The sequence below is a fragment of the Gekko japonicus genome, unplaced genomic scaffold (assembly GCF_001447785.1).
Source record: "Gekko japonicus isolate JY-2015 unplaced genomic scaffold, Gekko_japonicus_V1.1 scaffold1138, whole genome shotgun sequence".
In the NCBI taxonomy this organism is placed as follows: Eukaryota; Metazoa; Chordata; class Lepidosauria; order Squamata; family Gekkonidae; genus Gekko; species Gekko japonicus.
The window spans coordinates 522826-541192 of record NW_015170923.1 but is presented as its reverse complement, the minus strand read 5'-3'; the positions used below and the strand labels follow the sequence as shown (position 1 = coordinate 541192).

The window sequence follows — 18367 nt, the reverse complement described above, 5'->3', positions numbered from 1 at the left end:
CTGATCTCATACAGGAGGGTGTTCCGCCAGGCCAGAGCCAGAGCGGAAAAGACTTTGGCTCTGGTCGAGGCTAGATGGGTGTCTTTTTTGGGCCGGGGATCACTAGCAGCTGTTGGCCTGCGGAGCTCTTTGAGGGACATATTGGGAGAGATGGTCCTGCAGAACCTTGAACCTGATTTGGTACTCAACTGGAAGCCAATGCAGCTGACAGAGCACTTATATAAGAGTACTTCTGCCTGACAACCATACTCCTGTATCAGAGTATGCAGCAAGTTCTCACCGCTTTGAAATCCAAGGAGGCAGACATGCCTTTTCTGTCTCTCCAGCTGGGGTATTTGAGGGAGGGTGCTTGTTAATAGCAACTGCAGGAGCGGGAAGGGTATGCATCTGACTGGTTATTGATCATTGTCTTTCAGACTAGAGCAGGAAGCTGCACTGCATAAGCTCAAAGAGGATATGGAATTGTTGCAACAATCGGAGAAGGGAAGGCTTCAGGAACAGAAGCAGTTTGCTGTGGACAGAATGAAGGTGGAAGCAGAAGCTATTAAGCAGGCAGAACTGAAAAAGCTGGAGCAAGAGAACATGAGAGTTGTGAGCGAGATGAAGGAGAGACTGCAGAGGGAAAAGGAAGTGGTGAGGCTGACCTCTCCCTGGGCACAGTCTTTCTCTGGGCACCATCAGCGTCTCTGTCTTGGGGTGGCTTAATACACTGGCCTCTAGCAAGTTGGAGCAGAGCAGCCTCTTCCTTGAACCGTAATGGTTGCAAAGATTTCCTGTAGCTGCTGAGATCTCTTTGTCTTTTCATCTTTGCGCTTTCTCTGGATACCTCTTGTGTGGCCTTCCCCAAACCATCAGAAGGGGGGGGGGCACATGCTGCCTCACAAATGTGTGTGCGTAGAAGTGGATAGGCTGGAGTTCTGCAGCAGTGCGTGGCACATGAGTGCAAAGGAGGAACTCCCTTGGAGCTCTTGGGGTAGGAGGTCGGGGTGTTGCTGAACTATGTGGGAACAGTGACGTGGCAGAGAGTTGTTAAGATTAGTGTATAGTTTTATGATCAAAGGCAGGGGAAGGGATTAAAGTAAAAGAAAGCTGAATGTCACAGAATTTAGAGTCCTTCAGGAATTCTGGAAGTTAGTGAAAACCTGCAGGATGTAGCAGACGAGGTACTAACCATGTTCAGACCATCATTTGGGAATGAAACCTACTGGGTAACCTTGGGCCAGTCTGTCTGTCTGTCTCTCCCTCCCTCTCAGCCTAACTTATCTCCTGTGGCTATTGTGAGAATAAACTAGGAGGAGCATTCTTCTCTGGGATCTTAAAATATTGCAAGTAAATATAATAGAAGCCTACATAGAATGTACACCATAGATTAGAAAGAAAAAGTATTCTAAAAGGATTACTTCATTTTGATCTGGCTTTGGGCCCAAGCTTGGATCAGAAACTACCTTTGTCACATTGACTTCCTGGTCTGTGTTTGGATGAGACACTCCTAGAACAGATTACAAAGTTCTCAAAGAGACGGGACATGGTGGTCATGGAAGATTTCAATTACCCGGATATCTGTTGGAAGTCCAACTCCCCTAAAAGTGAAAGGTCCAATAAATTCCTGACTTGTCTTGCTGACAACTTCGCTTTCCAGAAGGTGGAGAGGGAAACAAGGGGATCTGCTATCCTGGACTTGATTCTCAACAACAGGGAAGAACTGGTTGACGAGGGGAAAGCAGTTGGCACCCTGGGTCGTAGTGACCACGTCATTTTGGAATTTAACGTCTTGGGGAAGGTAAAAGCTGTACATAGTCAGACATATAGGGTGGACCTCAGGAAAGCAAATTTTGACAAACTTAAAGTTATGCTGGGTAGAATCCCATGGTCAGAAATACTTGAGGAGAAGGGAGTTCAAGAGGGACGGGAGTTTCTTAAAAGTGAAATATTGAAGGCACAGTCACAAATGATTCCTATGAGAAGAAAAAGTGGGAGGAGCCTAAAGAACAAAAATGGCCCCATAAACAGCTTTCTAAAGACTTGAGAAATTTAAAAAAGACTCATTCAGAAAGTGGAAGGAGGGCCTGATAACCAAGGATGAATATAAACAAATAGGAAAGCTAAAGCTCAGTATGAGCTTAGGCTAGCGAGAGGCGCTAAAAACAACAAAAAACAACAAAAAAGGACATGGTAGGCCATTGTGGGGGACAGGAAAGTGAAATTGTAACAGGTGATGAAGAGAGGGCAGAACTGCTCAATTCCTACATCTCCTCAGTCTTCTCTTGCAAGGGAAACGGTGTTCAACATGGCAAAAACAACGCACATGATGAGGGAAGAGAGTTGCAGTCTAGGGTCAGCATGGCTTTTACAGAAGCACCTAGTTTCTTGTAATGAAACTAGGTCCTTGGGGCCTGATGAACTGCATCCAAGGGTACCAAAAGAACTTGCGGATGTAATTTCTGAACCTCTGTCCATTATTTTTGAGAATTCTTGGAGAACAGGTGAGGCGCCAGAAGATTGGAGGTGGGCAAATGTTGTCCACATCTTCAAAAAGGGGAAAAAGGAGGATCTGGGTAACTACTGACCAGTGTTTCCTCCAAGCTGAGTTAGTGTTCAGCATGTTTATAAATGATTTGTATGAAGGAATGGGGGAATGCTGATTAAATTTGCAGATGATACTAAATTGGGAGGGGTAGCAAATATGGTAGAAGACAGAGTCAGGATACAGGATGATCTTGACAGGCTGGAAAACTGGGCTAAAACAAATAAAATGAATTTCAATGGGGTTAACTGTAAAGTTCCACATTTAGGTAGGGAAAATCAAATGCATAATTATAGGATGGGGGAGACTTGTCGTGGCAGTAGTATGTGCGAAAAGGATCTAGGGGGCTTAGCAGACCATACACTGGACATGAGTTAGCAGTGTGATGCCGTAGCTAAAAAGGCAAATGCGATTTTGGGCTGTATCCACAGAAATATAGTATCCAGATGACATGAAGTCATGGTATCAGTTTACTCTGCTCTGCTTAGACCTCACCTAGAGTATTGTGTTCACTTTTGGGCACCACAATTTAAGAAGGAAATAGACAAGCTGGAGCGTTCCAGAGGAGGGCAACGAAGATGGTGAGGGGTCTGGTGACCCAGTCCTAGGAGGAAAGGCTGAAGGAGCTGGGTCTGTTTAGCCTGGAGTGGAGACAACTGAGAGGTGATACAATAACCATCTTTAAGTCCTTGAAGGGCTGTCATATAGAGGATGGTACACGTTTTATGTTGCCCCAGAAGGTCAGACCTGAACTAACAGATTGGAAGTAAATAAAAAAGGGTTTTGGCTAAACATTAAGAGTGGTTCCTCGATGGAACATGCTTCCTTTGGAGGTGGTGGGCTCTCCTTCTTTGGAGGTTTTCAAACAGAGGCTAGATGGCCCCATCTAACAGCAATGCGGATCCTGTGAACTCAGGCAGATCCTAAGAGGGAGGGCAGGAAGGGTTGCATCAGTGCTTGGTTCTCGTGGCCCTTTCTTACACACCCAGGGGAATGCTGATCACCACTTTAGGGTCAGGAAGCAATTTTTCTCTAGGCCAGTTTGGCTGGAGATCCTGGAGGTTTTTTGTCATCTTCTGAGCATGGAACAGGGGTCACTGGGGGTGTGTGTGGGGAAGGTAGTTCTGAATGTCCTGGCCCCACTGGTGGACCTCCTGATGGCACCTGGTATTTCTGGCCACTGTGTGATACAGAGTGTTGGACTGGATGGGCCTTTGGCCTGATCCAACATTGGCGTCTCTTATGTTCTTATGTTCTTAATTTCCTGCACTGTGCAGTGGGTTGGACTAGGGAGGTCCCTTCCAACTCTATGATTCTATGTTGTAATTTTAACAAATATATTGTACAAATTTAAACCACTGAAGAAGGCCTCCCAACCCAAACAGATTTGGTGTATTTTTATGTTACGTTATTAATAACTGTATCTGATTATAGGAAAGATGCTTGTAAATGCGTGACATCCTCATGTGTATAAGTATTATTTTACCCCCCCAAAAAACTTCTTTTACACTAGGGGAAGGTAGCTATATATCTAACTAAAGTTGATGGATTTTTATGGAGAGTTTTTAATATTCACAATTTGTTTAAAGATTCTGTAATTTTAATATAATTTTAGGGTATTTTGGAATTGACCTTCAGTTCTACATACAAGGTTTTTCTTCTTTTTTCAACCTTCCTGGGCTGCCCTTCAGTGAGCCCCAGCTGTGTAAGTGGGAATCCACAGGTCTCCAGACTCTAATCTAGCTGATAACCTATAAAAACCATTGGGGGGTTTACTGTTTACTGCCACTTGGCAAAGGGGCTGTGGCTGTCTGATACTTGGGTACCCTGGCAGGCAAAAAGAAACCTCCAAAGGCACCACAAAACCCAGCTAAAATGTCTGCTTCTAAAATCTAGGCACAGGATATTGAAACCATCTTGACCCTGCTTAAGGAAGCATATATAACCATTAAGAGGAGAAGAAATTGGATTTATCCCCCGCCCTTCACTACCCAAAGGAGTCTCAGAGCAGCTTACAATCTTCCTTTCCCTTCCCCTCCCCACAACAGACACCTAGTGAGGTAGGTGGGGCTGAGAGAACTCTTTCAATAACTGCCCCTGAGAGAACAGCCCTGAAAGTACTTATGACTGACCCAAGGTCACACCAGCAGCTTCACGTGGAACAGTGGGGAATCAAATCCAGTTCTCCCAGATTAGAGTCTGCGCTCCTAACCACTACAACAAACTGGCTCCCGAGGCCCTAAACAGTCTGGGAGCAATGTATCTATGGGACCGTCTCTCTTGGTATATCCCCCAAAGAGCATTACGCTCAGGAGATAAGTACGTATTGATGATCCCTGGCCTGAAGGGTATCCGGCTGTCCTCCACCAGAGCCATGGCTTTTGGGGCCCTTTGGCCAACCTGGTGAGAACTGTCTGCCGTATTATATCCATGCCCTGCGGGACCTGATGCAGTTCTGCAGGTCTGCAAGACAGGGATGTTCTGCCCGGTCTGTGGCTGAGGACAGCAACGGTCTCCGTCTTCCTTCCTTCCTCCTCCCCCCGGTGGGGCAAGGACACAAATTGGTGTACCTTTTATGCACCATTTATAAATTGTTATGGAATTTCTTAAGATGTTTTGATTGTTTTAACTTGACTGTGAATGTTGTTTATTTGGAAGCGTTGTTCCCTGCTGTGGTGAAATGGGGACCCTGGAAGACTGAATAGCTGTTCGCTGGCACGCAAGCCCCTACTTTCGCCTGCCCACCCTGCCTGGTGGGGCTATTTCCCTTCCTCATTTGCTGCCACCGCTCACTGGATCCACACCGCCTTCCTAGAGGGACGGTGAGACACTCTCTGGCTGATCCCCCAACTCGGGAAAGTGGGTACCTTGATCTTTGGGTGCCCCCTGGAGAGTTGGCAACCCCTCCGATCTGGGCCTGTTTGGGTTCCCTGGCCTCCCTTTGCCTCTGGTAATGTGCTGAGTGGGGAGGACTAGGTGGTTCAGGCACCACCAGGTCTTATAACTCCAAAAGAAGGTTTATTTAAACTTTGTACAAGGTTAGGCACAGAAAATATCCCAGGCACTTCAACACAACCTGGACACAGAAAATAAACAGGGCCAAGCACAATTCCTCTGTCCCCGACACACACACAAGACTCTCTCCGCCTCTGGAGGATGTGGCCTCGTGATGGGATTTGCTTTCGCTACTATTTTTTCCTACTCCTCGTTGTGGGAGAGAAGCTCCAGCCCTCCTCCTCCTCCAGACTGGTCACCAGCACTGCCACCCTCCTGGCTTTCCACCACGGTCTATGGTGGCCTGGATGGCCCACGGAGGAGCCTATCTGGCTGGCTCCGCCCCTGGGGTGGGTCTATCCATACTTTCTCGCACTTTCCCCCCAAAGCTGCTGGGAAATGTAGGCAGAAAGGTATGGCAGTTCCATTGTTCCCTATGGAGTACCTCTCCCCCCTCCAGAGGACTACCAGGTTGGCAGCCATTTTTAGGTAACCTGCTGCCTCTGCCTGGCAGCGATTTCGTTACACCCGCTCTGAGCCTTGTGCACAGGGGAGGGCTGGGGCTACAAATGGAATGAGCAAATAAGGTCATCTGAGGAGGTGATCGGCAACTACATAATTTCACAAGGCCTGATGTATATTGGCTTCTAATGTAATTTATTCTAGTAGGCTTGACCTTTTCTGCAACTGTGCAACTCCATTCACTAAGGGAGCTTCTGGAATATTTACCGCTTCCAGCCTTGATGAAGATTGTTTTTGAAACGGGATTGTTAAGCAGCTGCCCATAGTCTCGCTCTATAATCGCTGAATATTTTTTCTTTTTGCTCTCTAATTGCTGGATATTTGTGGTAATGGTTTATGTATGTTGTTTATGTTTCTTGGATATTGTTCTTGTTCACTCTAATACATTATTCTAGAATCTGAGCAGTGTCTGTAAATAGTTACACAAAGCAAAGGTTTCAAACGGTCTGTTTAGCTGGAAAGATATTTTCACAGCTGATTAAAACATGTAAAGGAGTCATTCTCACTGATTGGCTCAACAGCCCGTTCACACGGCATCACTGTTATCTCCGCACCACGGTCCTTTGTTTAGGTTTAAATGGCTGGCAGGCATTTCAGCACTCCGTTCTGCTTCCTCGTGCTTTGAAGGGGGGGCGGGGGGGGGCGAAATTGTCAGGCTTAATGGCTCGCAGCTATTTAAACCTAACAGCTGACAGGCAGATCCGCCCTGCTGTTAGGTTTAAATGGCTGGCTGGCTGGCTGGCGGCCATCAGGAGGGCATTCCATGAAAGTATTCTTCTCACCCAGTAGGGAAAAGACAGGAGGTTGGCTCTGCCAGTATGACAAGCCAAGAAGGGGTTTGAGAAGCCCATTGCTGTTGGCCAAAGAAAGAAAGAAAGGCCACAAAATCCAATCAGAAGTCTTCACTTCTGAAGCAGTTTGAATGTAGCAGGGATTTCATTTCAGCAGGCTTCTTCATGGTTTTGCAGGCTATGGAAGAACTAGAGAAGCAGTTTGTGGCTGAGCTGCAGTACCAGCAGACTGTAGCGAGAGTGGAGCACCTCAAGGTAAGATACCCGGAGAGAAGGAGCTTTTATCACGCTGCTGCTGCTGCTGCTGCTGCTGCTGCTGCTGCCTGGCATCTGCCGTGGCTGCTCTGGCCTCTTGAATGCAAGTGTCTTGTCGTTCAACTGGCCTCTCCAGTGTCCAGCAGAAAGCAGCAGATGGAATGATCCACAAGGGGCAAGGCAGGGAGGACTGTCGGCTGACCCTCTCCTTCTATACCCTGGCAGGTTGTCTCAAGCCTCCCATCACAGGTCACAGAGGCCCCCAGAAGGCAGGAGGCCGAGCTACAGGAGGATTTGGTGAGCACAGAGCAGAGAACACAGCAGAAGAGTCACCAAGTGGCTGAATACAAGGAAGAGGTATTGGTTCTAGGAGGCGGGGATTCTCCCACCTGCTGCTTTGTTCTGTTCTACAGTGTGGACTGGGGGTCAAGACATAATGCTTCCCACCTTGGCTGGCCAGGGTCAGTGCAGGGCTTAGCTTAGCTGAGTCCCTAGCACCCATTTGGCTCACCTACCCTCACCTATAGGCTCTGAGCATGGCATGTGGGGGGTGTAGAAGGAACAATCCTGTATAACGGGACAAGAAGCTGAAGCATAGGACACGTGACCGATTCTCACACCCCGCACTTTACCCTGACAGAGCCAGTGGCCACTTAAGCTTCCTCCTCCCCTGCATTCTCCCACAAAAGTCACACAGTGCCTTTGCACTTCGGCACGGCTCAGAGCTCTAAAACAGGCATGCCGGCAGCCTGCGACCAGCAGCAGGGGTGGATCCTGAGTTACACTGTCTCCGGCCTCTGGTGTGCAGGTCAGGAAGGGTTAATTCCCACCAAAACCACAGTCCTAGGGAGTGTAACTCCACAGGGACAGCCTTCCAGCTAGCCCCCACTCCAACTGAAGTTCCATCAAGCAGCCAGCACTGAGTTTGTCCTCTGTTGAAGGGTTTTCCACTCTGCTGAGGGTAGAGTCACAGACATGGTGGAGTTTTATTAAAACCGGTTGAGTGGCAGGAAGCAAAGTGCAGGAGTCAATGGGCAGTTCTCACAATGGAGGGAAGTCAGCAGTGGGGATGTCCTACAAGGGCTAGTATTGGGGCCGGTACTATTTAATTTATTCATAAGTGATTTGGAACCGGGGGTGGGTGGGGGAGCAGTGTAGGGGACAAGTGCGCAGATGACACAGAATTATTCAGGATGGTGAAAACCAAGGCTGGCTGTGAAGAGCTCCAAGAGGACCTCCACAAACTGGGGGAGTGAGCGACAGTGTGGGAAATGAAGTTCAAGGTCATTAAGTGTATGGTGATTTACATTGGCACAAAAAATTCCCAACTTCAAGTCTAGGCTGATGGGGTCTGAACTTGCTGAGCCTGAGGGGGGGGGGAGATCTTGGGGTTGTAGTGGATAGCTCAACGAAAGCATCAACCTGGTGTGCTGCAGCAGTGAAAAGAGCAAACTCCACGTTGGGGATTCTTAGGAAAGGGACTGAGAATAAAATGACCAACACTGTGATGCCCCTGCATAGATCTACAGTGTGGCCTCATTTGGAATACTGCACACAGATCTGGTCACCATACCTCAAAAAGGGCATTGCAGAGCTGGGAAAAAGTACAGAGGAGGGCAACCAAGATTTGGAGGCTGAGACTGAACCCAACAAAGATGGAGATTCTGTGGCTGGGGGGGGTGGGGTTGTGGGGGGTGGGGGGGGGGGGGGGGCCTTCAGGGATGGGGTTCAGACTTCCCACTTTTGACAGGGCGCCACTGATTCCAACACAGTCTGTCAGGAGTTTGGGCGTGACCCTGGATGCCTCCCTGAGTCAGGAGGCCCAGGTCACACACACGGCCAAGCTAGCGTTTTCCCACCTACGCCAGGCTCGGCAAGTGGCCCCTTTCCTGTCGCATTTCAACCTAGCCACAGTAATCCATACAATGGATTCCCCTCGGGGCTAGACTATGGTAACTCACGGTATGCTGGCTTGCCCTTGAGACTGACCTGGAAACGCTAACTGATCCAGAATGCAGCATCGCAGGTCCTTACGGGGATCCCACAAACAGCACACATTCAGCTTGTGCTGCGTGAGCTGCAGCTTCCAGTGGACGGAGTACCGAGGCAAGTTCAAGGTTTTGGTGTTGACCTTCAAGGCCTTGAGCAGTCAGGGACCCCTGTATCCGTGGGACCGTCTCCTCCGCTATGTCCCCAAGATGACAGTCTGCTGGAGGCCCCTGGCCCTAGGGACTTCGGGCCGTCCTCAGCCTGGTGGAGCTCTCTGCCAAATACCACCGGGGCCCTGCTGCAGGGTCTTATTCCGTTCCGCAGGGCCTGGGAGGCAGAGATGTTCCGCCAGGCCTTTGGCTGGGGGCAGCAGCGCTCATCGTCATGGCCGGCACCCTCCTCCCCCTCCCCCCTCCTCCTCGGGCTGTTCTTATTCCCTCTCTCCCTCCCTCCCTCCCTGCCCCTCCATGAGGTGATCACAGGCCGGAAATAGGAGAAAACTGTAATTTTTGCCACTTGTGGTTTTTTTAAATTAATGTATTGATACTAATACTGTCTGTATTTATTTTATAGTTTTAATATTTTTACCATGTTGTGCATCACCCAGAGCCCTACAATAGTAGGGATTGAGCGATTCATAAATGTAATATAATAAGTAATTATAATAATAATATGAGGAAAGGCTGAAGACGCTGGGACTTTTCAGTTTAGTAGAGAGATGACTAAGGGGGGGGGGGACACGTGATCTCCCCAAATACTGGAGCTCGGGGGCATTCAGTGATGCTGATGGGCCATGGGTTCAGGGGGGACTAAAGGAAATGCTGCTTTATACAGAGAGTGAATAAAATGTGGAATTCACTGCCAGAGGGTTTAGAGGTAGCCACAGGAATAAACAGCTTTAAAGGGGGATGAGATAGATTAATGAAGGGCAAATCTATCAGTGGCTACAAGTCATGATGACTGAGGGGAACCTGCACAGACACACTAAACATCTGGGTCCAAGAGCAGGCCTCCATGTCCTGGTGTGATCCAGCAGGGCTCTTCTTATTTTCATATAATGGTGATGAGAAAACTGGTGTCTGATGTGAGAGTTTCTTTTAGAGGCATCTTGAGAGTTATGCTGGTTCCAAGAACCTGAAGTCACCTCTCAGCTTACGTAAGAGTGGTTGTAGCCCCTCTTCCCCTCCCTCTAGCAGAACTGCATGAGAGCCCTCTTGTTAACCCACTGCCAACTGCCTTTGCATCATCACTAGGCCTGAAGGGAAATTCATGGTGGTGAGATGGGCCAGGTGGAAGGTGGCCATCATTCAGAGAGTTAACTATGGAGGGTCTCATGGGTTGCAAGCGCAACCTTGAATTATACCTGGAAGCACATCAGCAACGACTGCAATTTTGGAGTGCATAATAGCCCCCCCCCGACACTTAAGAGGCAAGCTGTTGTGTTCAATGCTAGTGGCAGCTTCTCAACCCTGTGTAGACTTTTGTGGTGTTCGCAAATGATGGTGTGACAGCATGACTTTGCCACCACTACAGCTTAGCTGCCTCCTGAAGGAGAAACGGCAAGAGATCGAGCAAGACCATACAAGAAGAATGGAGAGGATGAGAGAGGCGCACCAGGAGGCCCTGGTTAGGCTCCAACAGGAATATGAGGACGAGGTAAGTTTGTAGCCAGACCTTGGGGAATGAGCCATGTGGGTTGCCTGTGCCTGGTGGTGGGTTTAGGGTAAAGAACATGACCGTATTGTGGTGTGGTGGTTAGTGTATCAGATTAGGATCTAGTGAACCCAGGTTTGAATCCCCGTTCCTCCACGGAAGCTTGCTGAGCGGCATGGACATATAAGTAGAGACTGCTGGATCAGACCAGTCTAGTCCAGCCTCCTGTTTCACACAGCAGCCAACCAGGTGCCACATGAACGGCACAGAGGTCTGAGGCCGTCCCTTGATGCTGCCTTCCAGCGCTGGGATTCAGTGGTTTGCTGCCTCTGTATATGGTGATTCCCTTTAGTAGCTCTCCTCCGTGCATCTGTCTAATCTCTTTTTAAAGCCATCTGTGCTCGTGGCCATCACTTTCTCTGCTGGCTGTGAATTCCAGTTTGAGTAAAGAAGTATGCCCATTTGTCTGTCCTGAACCCATTTCCCAACAATTTCATTGGACACTCCTACCTTCTGGTAGTATGAGGGAGAAAAAGCTGTCTCTATCCACTTTCTCCTTCCCATGCATACTTTTATAAACATGCATTGTCCCTGCCCCCCCCCCCCCCCTGTTATCTCTTTTGTAAACTGAGAAGTCTCAGGTTCTTCAGCCTTTTCTCATAGGGAAGGTTCTCCAACCCCTTAATCATATTGGTTGCCCTCTTCTGCACTTTGTCCAGCTCTGCAATGTCCTTTTTGTGATGGAACAATCAGAACTGCACACAGTATTCCAAATGAGTCTTCTCTGACTGAAATCCACCAGTAGAAAGTTTAATTATCCTTTTATACAATACTTTTTATAGAGAAGATGACAGGAATTGGAATAAATCTAGCTTTAACATGATTGTCCTCTAAATAAAACACTTGGTCCCTAAAGGGATTATACAGATAAGTAATAGATGGACTGGAATACACCTTGATAACTCTCATTAAGATGGACAGGAATACACCTTGATAACTCTCATTAAATTCTCAAAGCAATGTTATAAGGCTAAAATTAGCACTTGTTCACAATTAAAGAGCAATAGATCTGCTATTTCTTCAGCTACACTAATGAACTATCAGATTGAGAGGCAGTTCTGTACTTCTCCTGATGAAATGCTAAACCTTACAGAGCTTATGACGCTACATAAGAATGCACAGATTCACATGCGTAGATATGATTAGAATCATGTTTATGCGACATGTCAATATCTATCTCACATCAGACCTCCAACTCTGCTCAGAGCTAAGTCTAGAGTTGCCACTGCTCTGATTGGATCTATGATAAGCTGCTCCTATGCATAGTCATTTATGATATCTATTAAACCTGTCTCTATGGCATGACTTGAGAACATACTTATCCAATCAATGTAGGGTAGTTGAAGTCACCCAATATTATAATGTTTTCCTCTTTGCTCTCCTCTCTTATTTCTCTTTCCGTCTCAAAATCTGCCTCATGGTTTTGATTAGGGTGGCAATAGTGTGCCTTTATTTTAAAGTAATCCTTAGGGCCTGGTGTTGGTGGAAAGTGCCATCAAGTCGCAGCCGACTTATGGTGCCCGTGTAGAGTTTTCAAGGTAAGAGATAAGCTGAGGTGGTTGGTCATTGCCTGCCTCTGCATAGCAACCCTGGACTTCCTTGGTAGTACTAACCAGAGTCAAACCTCCTTAGCTTCCAAGATTTGATGAGGTTAGGCTAACCTGGGCCTGCTACCCAGAGTGATTCCATGGGGGAGTTTCTTCCCGTAATGTTTTGTTGCTTATTTGATTCTATGTCCTCTGTGATATACTGAGCAATGCCGCTCCCAGCATGTCCCTCCCTGTCCTGTCTATGGAGTTTATATCCAGGGATAACTGTCCCATTAATGTCCCCCATTCCACTAGGTTTCTGATATACCTACTACATTGTCATTTAGCACCAAGCACCCCGGTACCCCAATCTTGACATTGGCATATAGGCACCTGTATTTCATTTATCTCACTGAGGACCCCCACTCCCTCAGCCTCTCTGCTCACAGGCCTCCTTTACTGCCCTGTTCCCATTCTCAGGTTCCTGACTTCTCCCAACAATATTTTCCCAAGAATTTACCGCTATGCATTTGGCATGAGTCATTCCAAACCAGAGGCTCTCCAGCTTGCATCTGCTTTCCCCCTGGGATTAGTTTAAAAGCTGCTCTGACACCTTTTTGCTATTGAGTGCCAGGAGCCTGGTTCCCTGTTGGTTCAAGTGAGCTTGGCCAGTCACACGCTCCCAGCCTAGCCTACCCCACAGGGTTGTTGCGAGGATAAAATGGGGAAGAGGAGAATGATGTCAGAGGCTTCGTGTCTCCAGTGGGGAGAAAGGTGGGGTATAGATAAAGCCAAGAGGGATGCAGTAGGAATTTCTGCTGCCAAGGCGTGCGAGGAAGGGAGGTGTGGATGCAATTTCTTTCTTTGGTTTTGGCAGGAGAGGAAGCAGCGGGCAGAGCAGATGGCGGCCTTGCGAAGTGAGCAGTGTCGCCTGGAGGAGCTCCATGAGGCAGAGCTCAAGGCTTTGCGGAAGAAGCAGGCTGAGCAGCTGAAGGGCCTGCGGAAGAGCCATCAGGAGCAGGTGGGGCAAAGGCAGGGGAGCCCTCGTCCAGCAGGAGGTGGGCAAGTGGGGCTGGGTGGGCGGGAGGCCAGGGCTTCAGAAAGGGCTTCAGAGAGGGTCTCTGGCAAGGCTTCCTCCAGGCCCCGTGACCCCACCACCACTACCACCGGGCCAGTCCTGGAGGGCCTTGTCCCTAGATGGCAGTCTCCCAGTCTGAGGAGGGCCTTCTCTCCCCTCCTTTTGGTGCTCAGCAAGAGAGGTCCGGTGCTCCTTCTCCACCTGATCATTTGCCAGCAAAGTCTGTTCCCTTTTCTCCTTCCCCAGCAAGCCTGGTCTGCTGCTGGGTCTTGGAGAAATGCCTTCCCTCCTTGCTCACATTGGACAGAAGCAAAAAGTACCACCACGTGGGAGGGAGCTGGAGATGGGGACTGCAGATGTGCCAGCCAAAGAGACCAAGTTCCAGACCCAGGGAGAGGTGTGTGCTGCGAGCCACAGCCCTGGGGTGTGGAGTTTGGCTTGCTGAAGCATAAATGTTTTTCTCCACAGAAATATTTTGCAAGGTTCATGGTACTGAAAAGGGACATACGTGTGGGTTTTACAAGAGAGATCCCCTATTCAGAATGCAGCTGTCTCGGCAGGTCCTGCTCCTAGTCCGGTTGGAATTTCTTTTGCACGCATGGTTCTTTGAGAGCTCTCTCCACCGGCTTTCAGGTGGGGGAAACCCTGTGTGGTTGGTTTACCTGGAGCTGTCAGCCCAGGCTGGGTGAAGACGGCAAGGGGCCTGGGCCCAGCGTAGGGCTCCTTCTTGGGCATGACCTCTCCACCTTCCCTCGTGGGGGCAGGGGGGAATACGCCCTAGCTGAGCTTCCTTTATCCCTGCAAGAAGGAACCAAGGACTGCTCTGATACCAGGAGTGGTTTTTTTCCAGGGGTGCCAACATGTTAGCTGCAGGTTGCGTTCTTGCTTATGGAGGCAAATAAAAGGTGTTGAACTCGGGTTTTGGTGGCTGATTGACATGTGTGTAAGAGTTTGGTTTTTTCTTTTCTTTTTATTATTAACTCCACAGTGGACTCTTTCATTTATTGGGTTGCTTCATATGGTTTTGTTGTGGTATTGTCTCTTTTGTTAGTGTTGTTTTATCTCCATAATGCTATATTGTCATTAGTTCCCATTGGTTTCAATGGAAGCCCCTTCCCCCCTTTTCTCATTTCTGTATCTTCATGGTTTTTTATCCAAATTGGGCGAAACTAAGAGGGATTATAGTATTCCCTCAGGACACTCACATTTACCAAGATAGAACTGGAGGCAATGAAAGGCGCCCATTCAAGTCCACGGGAGAACTGGTAGGAGAGGTCCCAAGCCAGTAACACAGACAGGGCTGCAGCCATGTAGCTGGAAGAACAGTGGCACGAGGAAGAGGCAGACTGGCAAGGCAAGGGCATTTGGTGGCACAAGGAGGGGAAGGCATCTGAGCAGGCAGGCAGGCAGGAAGGCAGGCAGCAGCAGGAGAAGAACCTTGACGTAGATTTGCTTTTGGCTCTGGCGATCTGGAGAGCAGTGGGCGAGCGGGGGGGTGTGTGTGTGCAGAGGCACCCGCAAGGGGAAGACTCGGCGTGGGGGGAGGGCAGGCCCCGGAAGGAGGGAGGGAGGCAGAGTCCCGCCCCATCTCTCTAAGGGCTGGAATTATATTTATTTTTTTATTACAACATTTATATCCTGCCTTTCCTCTTGGTTCCAGGTGGCTTACAATAATAATGGAAACAGTGTTAATTTAAACTCTATTAACTGTTGCCAGAATTACAATTGCGACAAAATGGAGAGAGAAAACTGGATCTACTTTACACATGTGGCAAAACAAAGTTTGGGAGCATTGCATTTATGGCAGAATTATGAGTCAGTCTGTAATTCCTAATTTAGAAAATTATCAAAAAACTTTTCAGGGGACTTGGTATCCCGTATATTCAGTGTTGTAACTCTTAGTTTAAGTATTAGCATAAAATAGTCATTTAGTTGTACATAGATTACGGTTAAGCTCAAAAACGAATTGTTATCTCTGAATTTTAATGTGGATATGGTTGTTGTTATGTACATAACATTTAAATAAAATAATTATATCACAAAAAAATAATAATTAAAACAACCCAAGCTGAAACCAAAGGTAAACTAACAAGCCCCCAATCCCTCTACCCCTTAAAGGATGCCTACTCTTCAAAGCCCCTCCCAGAAGCCCCGGCAAACAGGCAGGACTTGCAGTGCCCCCTGAAGACCTCCAAGGAAGGGGGCCCCTCTCACCTCCTCAGGCAGCCCCTCCCACAGTGGAAAAGGCCGGTGTGTGTGTGTGGGGGGGGGGCTTCAGTCAGTGCCCGATGGGCCACCCTAAATTGGTGCGCGGAGACATAGAGCAGGGGACGCTCCTTCAAAAATGTGTGTCCTAGGTCATGAAGGGCTTTAAAGGTCATAAGCAGCACCTTGAATTGAACTTGGAATCAGACTGGCAGCCAGTGAAGCGGTTTCAAAATGGGCAAGATAGGTTCCCAGGGGCTGGCCCCTGACAGCAGTCGGGCCGCTGCATTCTGGACCAGTTTCCATTTCTGGGTTGTCTTCAAGGGCAGCCCCATGTAGAGCCAGAACAAAGCTAAAGAAAATATTAGTAAGGTTTTTTATTATTATTATAGGCTGTTTAGATGGGGAGTTTATTTCATTTTCATATTGTCTAATGGCTAATATAATAATAGATGATGGCAGACCTGGCAGCTGAAGGAACTGAAAGGGTGCTGGCAGCTTCTGTGTTTTGTTTTGTTTTAATTTCTGAAAATGTTTATAAACCTACTTTTGGCAAAGCCCTAAGCTTGCCAATTACATATTTAAAAAAGACTCAGTGGAGATACTAACATGTATGCAATATCTGCAAATATATATGAACATGACCTGACCATAACAATGTAAAGACTTGAGGCAGTTACCAATGCTCCCTCTAAGCTGTGGAGTCTTGTGAGCACAAATTCTGCTTTGTGAGCTACTGGCATTAAAGAGGTGAGTGAGCAATTTGGCTACTGCATAAATCAGTTTGCTTTGGAGCCCATCCTTCGTGAGCTGAGACAAAAAATGTGTGAGCCGGAGGCTAAAAAACTGTGTGCTAGCTCACACTAGCTCAGCTTAGAGGGAACACTGGCAGTTACTAAAGTTGAAGAGTGGCAGAACAAGAACCAGAACTTCATCAGCTGAGTGGAATGGGAACAGTAAACGACCACCTCAGAGGCTGTTTGGAAGATTCCCGTTTCTTCATGATACTGGCAGTCTTCCACAGAAGGGGCCTCTGTCCTTCCCTGGGGAGGGAGTGCCGCATCTTTGGTGGCAGTGATGGAAAGGCCGTGCTGGGTATGTTCACTCAGTGCCTTTAAGGGAAGGGGGGGGCGTACATAACACACCCTCAGAGGAAGTTCTGAGACTACAAGTAGGTTCTTGTGGAGAAGGTGGCGCTTGATGTACCTGTGAAGTCAAAACCGACACATTAATTTGGTCCTGGGAGCAAACGGTGTGCCCTTGTTGATGTTGTAACACCAGCATAGTGGGATTCATGCCTTCAGCTCTCACCAGACCCATGACACAATTTCCGGTTAATTTCTGTGGCCGCTCTCTGTCTGCTAGTGTCAGACTCCTGGTCAAGTTACTCTCAACAACACTCTTTGGCAGTGATGTGTTTATTGAGATATATGCATGATCCGGATCAGAGCAGTACTGTGTTAGAACCAGTGATTTTGGCGGGTACCTGAATAGATATAGGAAATTCAAACTAGGCCCCTTTCCCCCCTAACCAATCGTACATCACACTCGTCCGGCCTAGCCATTGCTATCCCTACCCCCTTAATGAGAATATACAGTCCCGTTATCTATAAGCCCAAGCTGGCATGAAAAGCTCTGAGAGGAAGGTGTCTTCAGGAAAGTTACAGCCCCTAGAAGCGAAAGGTTCACACACACAGCATTCACTCCCCTCCCCTCAGGAATTTTCCTCCCCCCAACCTTTATGGCAAGCGAGGTTTGACAGCTAGGAAGAGGAGACAGCTAGGCAAGCAGCTTTAATTGGTGAAAGGCCCTGCTACTTATAACCAACAAGGAGCGATGCTGAGTCCAGAGGAGTCCTCCAGCTGTAAGCCTGTGTCAAGGGGGAGTGTGGAGAACAGCCCCATCTAACAGAAGGGAAAATGAATTGTCAAACACCATCAACTCAGTGTTCCCTCTAAGCTGTTCCCTCACAGTTTTTTAGCCTCCGGCTCACACCTTTTTGTCTTAGCTTTTTGTCCTTAGGCAGGTAGACAGCTGGGTGGCGAACCCGCGTACTGAGGTTCGCTCACAACTTTAATGCCAGTAGCTCACAAAGTAGAATTTTTGCTCACAAGACTCCACAGCTTAGAGGGAGCATTGCATCAACCCAGTCTTGTCTGAATTAATTTTCAGTTTGTTTACTCTCATCCAGAAATGAAAGAGAGGCCAAGCACACTTTGTGTCATCTGCATGCCAGTGATGAAAGAGACCAAGTGTCCAGTGGTTTCCTTTGAATGGTAAAGGATATGGGAGACAACATGTGGAATTCCTTGCACGGTTACAATCTTAAGGGCCATGAAATCAATTACCAGTCTCTCAGCACCACCCTTTAGAATCTTTGTTATTGTGGAAGCTTCCACAATAACCATCTCTGGGCCTCATCCCTGCTAGTTGACCCAAAAAGGCACCTCAGTTGGTGCTCTCATAAGCAGAATCAAATTGAGTGCAATCCACGTCCCAATGCAGGTTGTCCACAAGAGCAATTAAAGTGGCTTCCCTCACAAAGCCAAAACCAAGCCAAAAGCCAGAGTAGTGAGGTATAATTAGTTCCATCCAAACATCTCTAAATATGAGGCATCGCCTTTTGCTCCAGGGACTTGCAGAAATAGGAGGGCTGAGGCTGGTGGGCTGTGAAGAACTGCATTTTTTTTCCTGGGAGGTCTGAAATGAGATAAACCTCCACTTTGCATTTTAAAAGGGTTTTTTCCTCTGGGCAGAGACAGGCAGG

The 18367-nt window shown here is 48.0% G+C and overlaps 1 protein-coding gene across 1 annotated transcript in view; it reads left to right on the top strand.

Annotated features, from left to right (window-relative positions):
- The window catches only part of CEP164 (centrosomal protein 164kDa), a 113883-nt gene that overhangs the window by 63351 nt on the left and 32165 nt on the right, over positions 1-18367 (top strand). Inside the window, 5 exon segments of the mRNA XM_015418777.1 lie at positions 452-633; positions 7009-7086; positions 7312-7443; positions 10609-10731; positions 13195-13338. Coding sequence (XP_015274263.1) covers positions 452-633; positions 7009-7086; positions 7312-7443; positions 10609-10731; positions 13195-13338 — 659 coding nt within the window.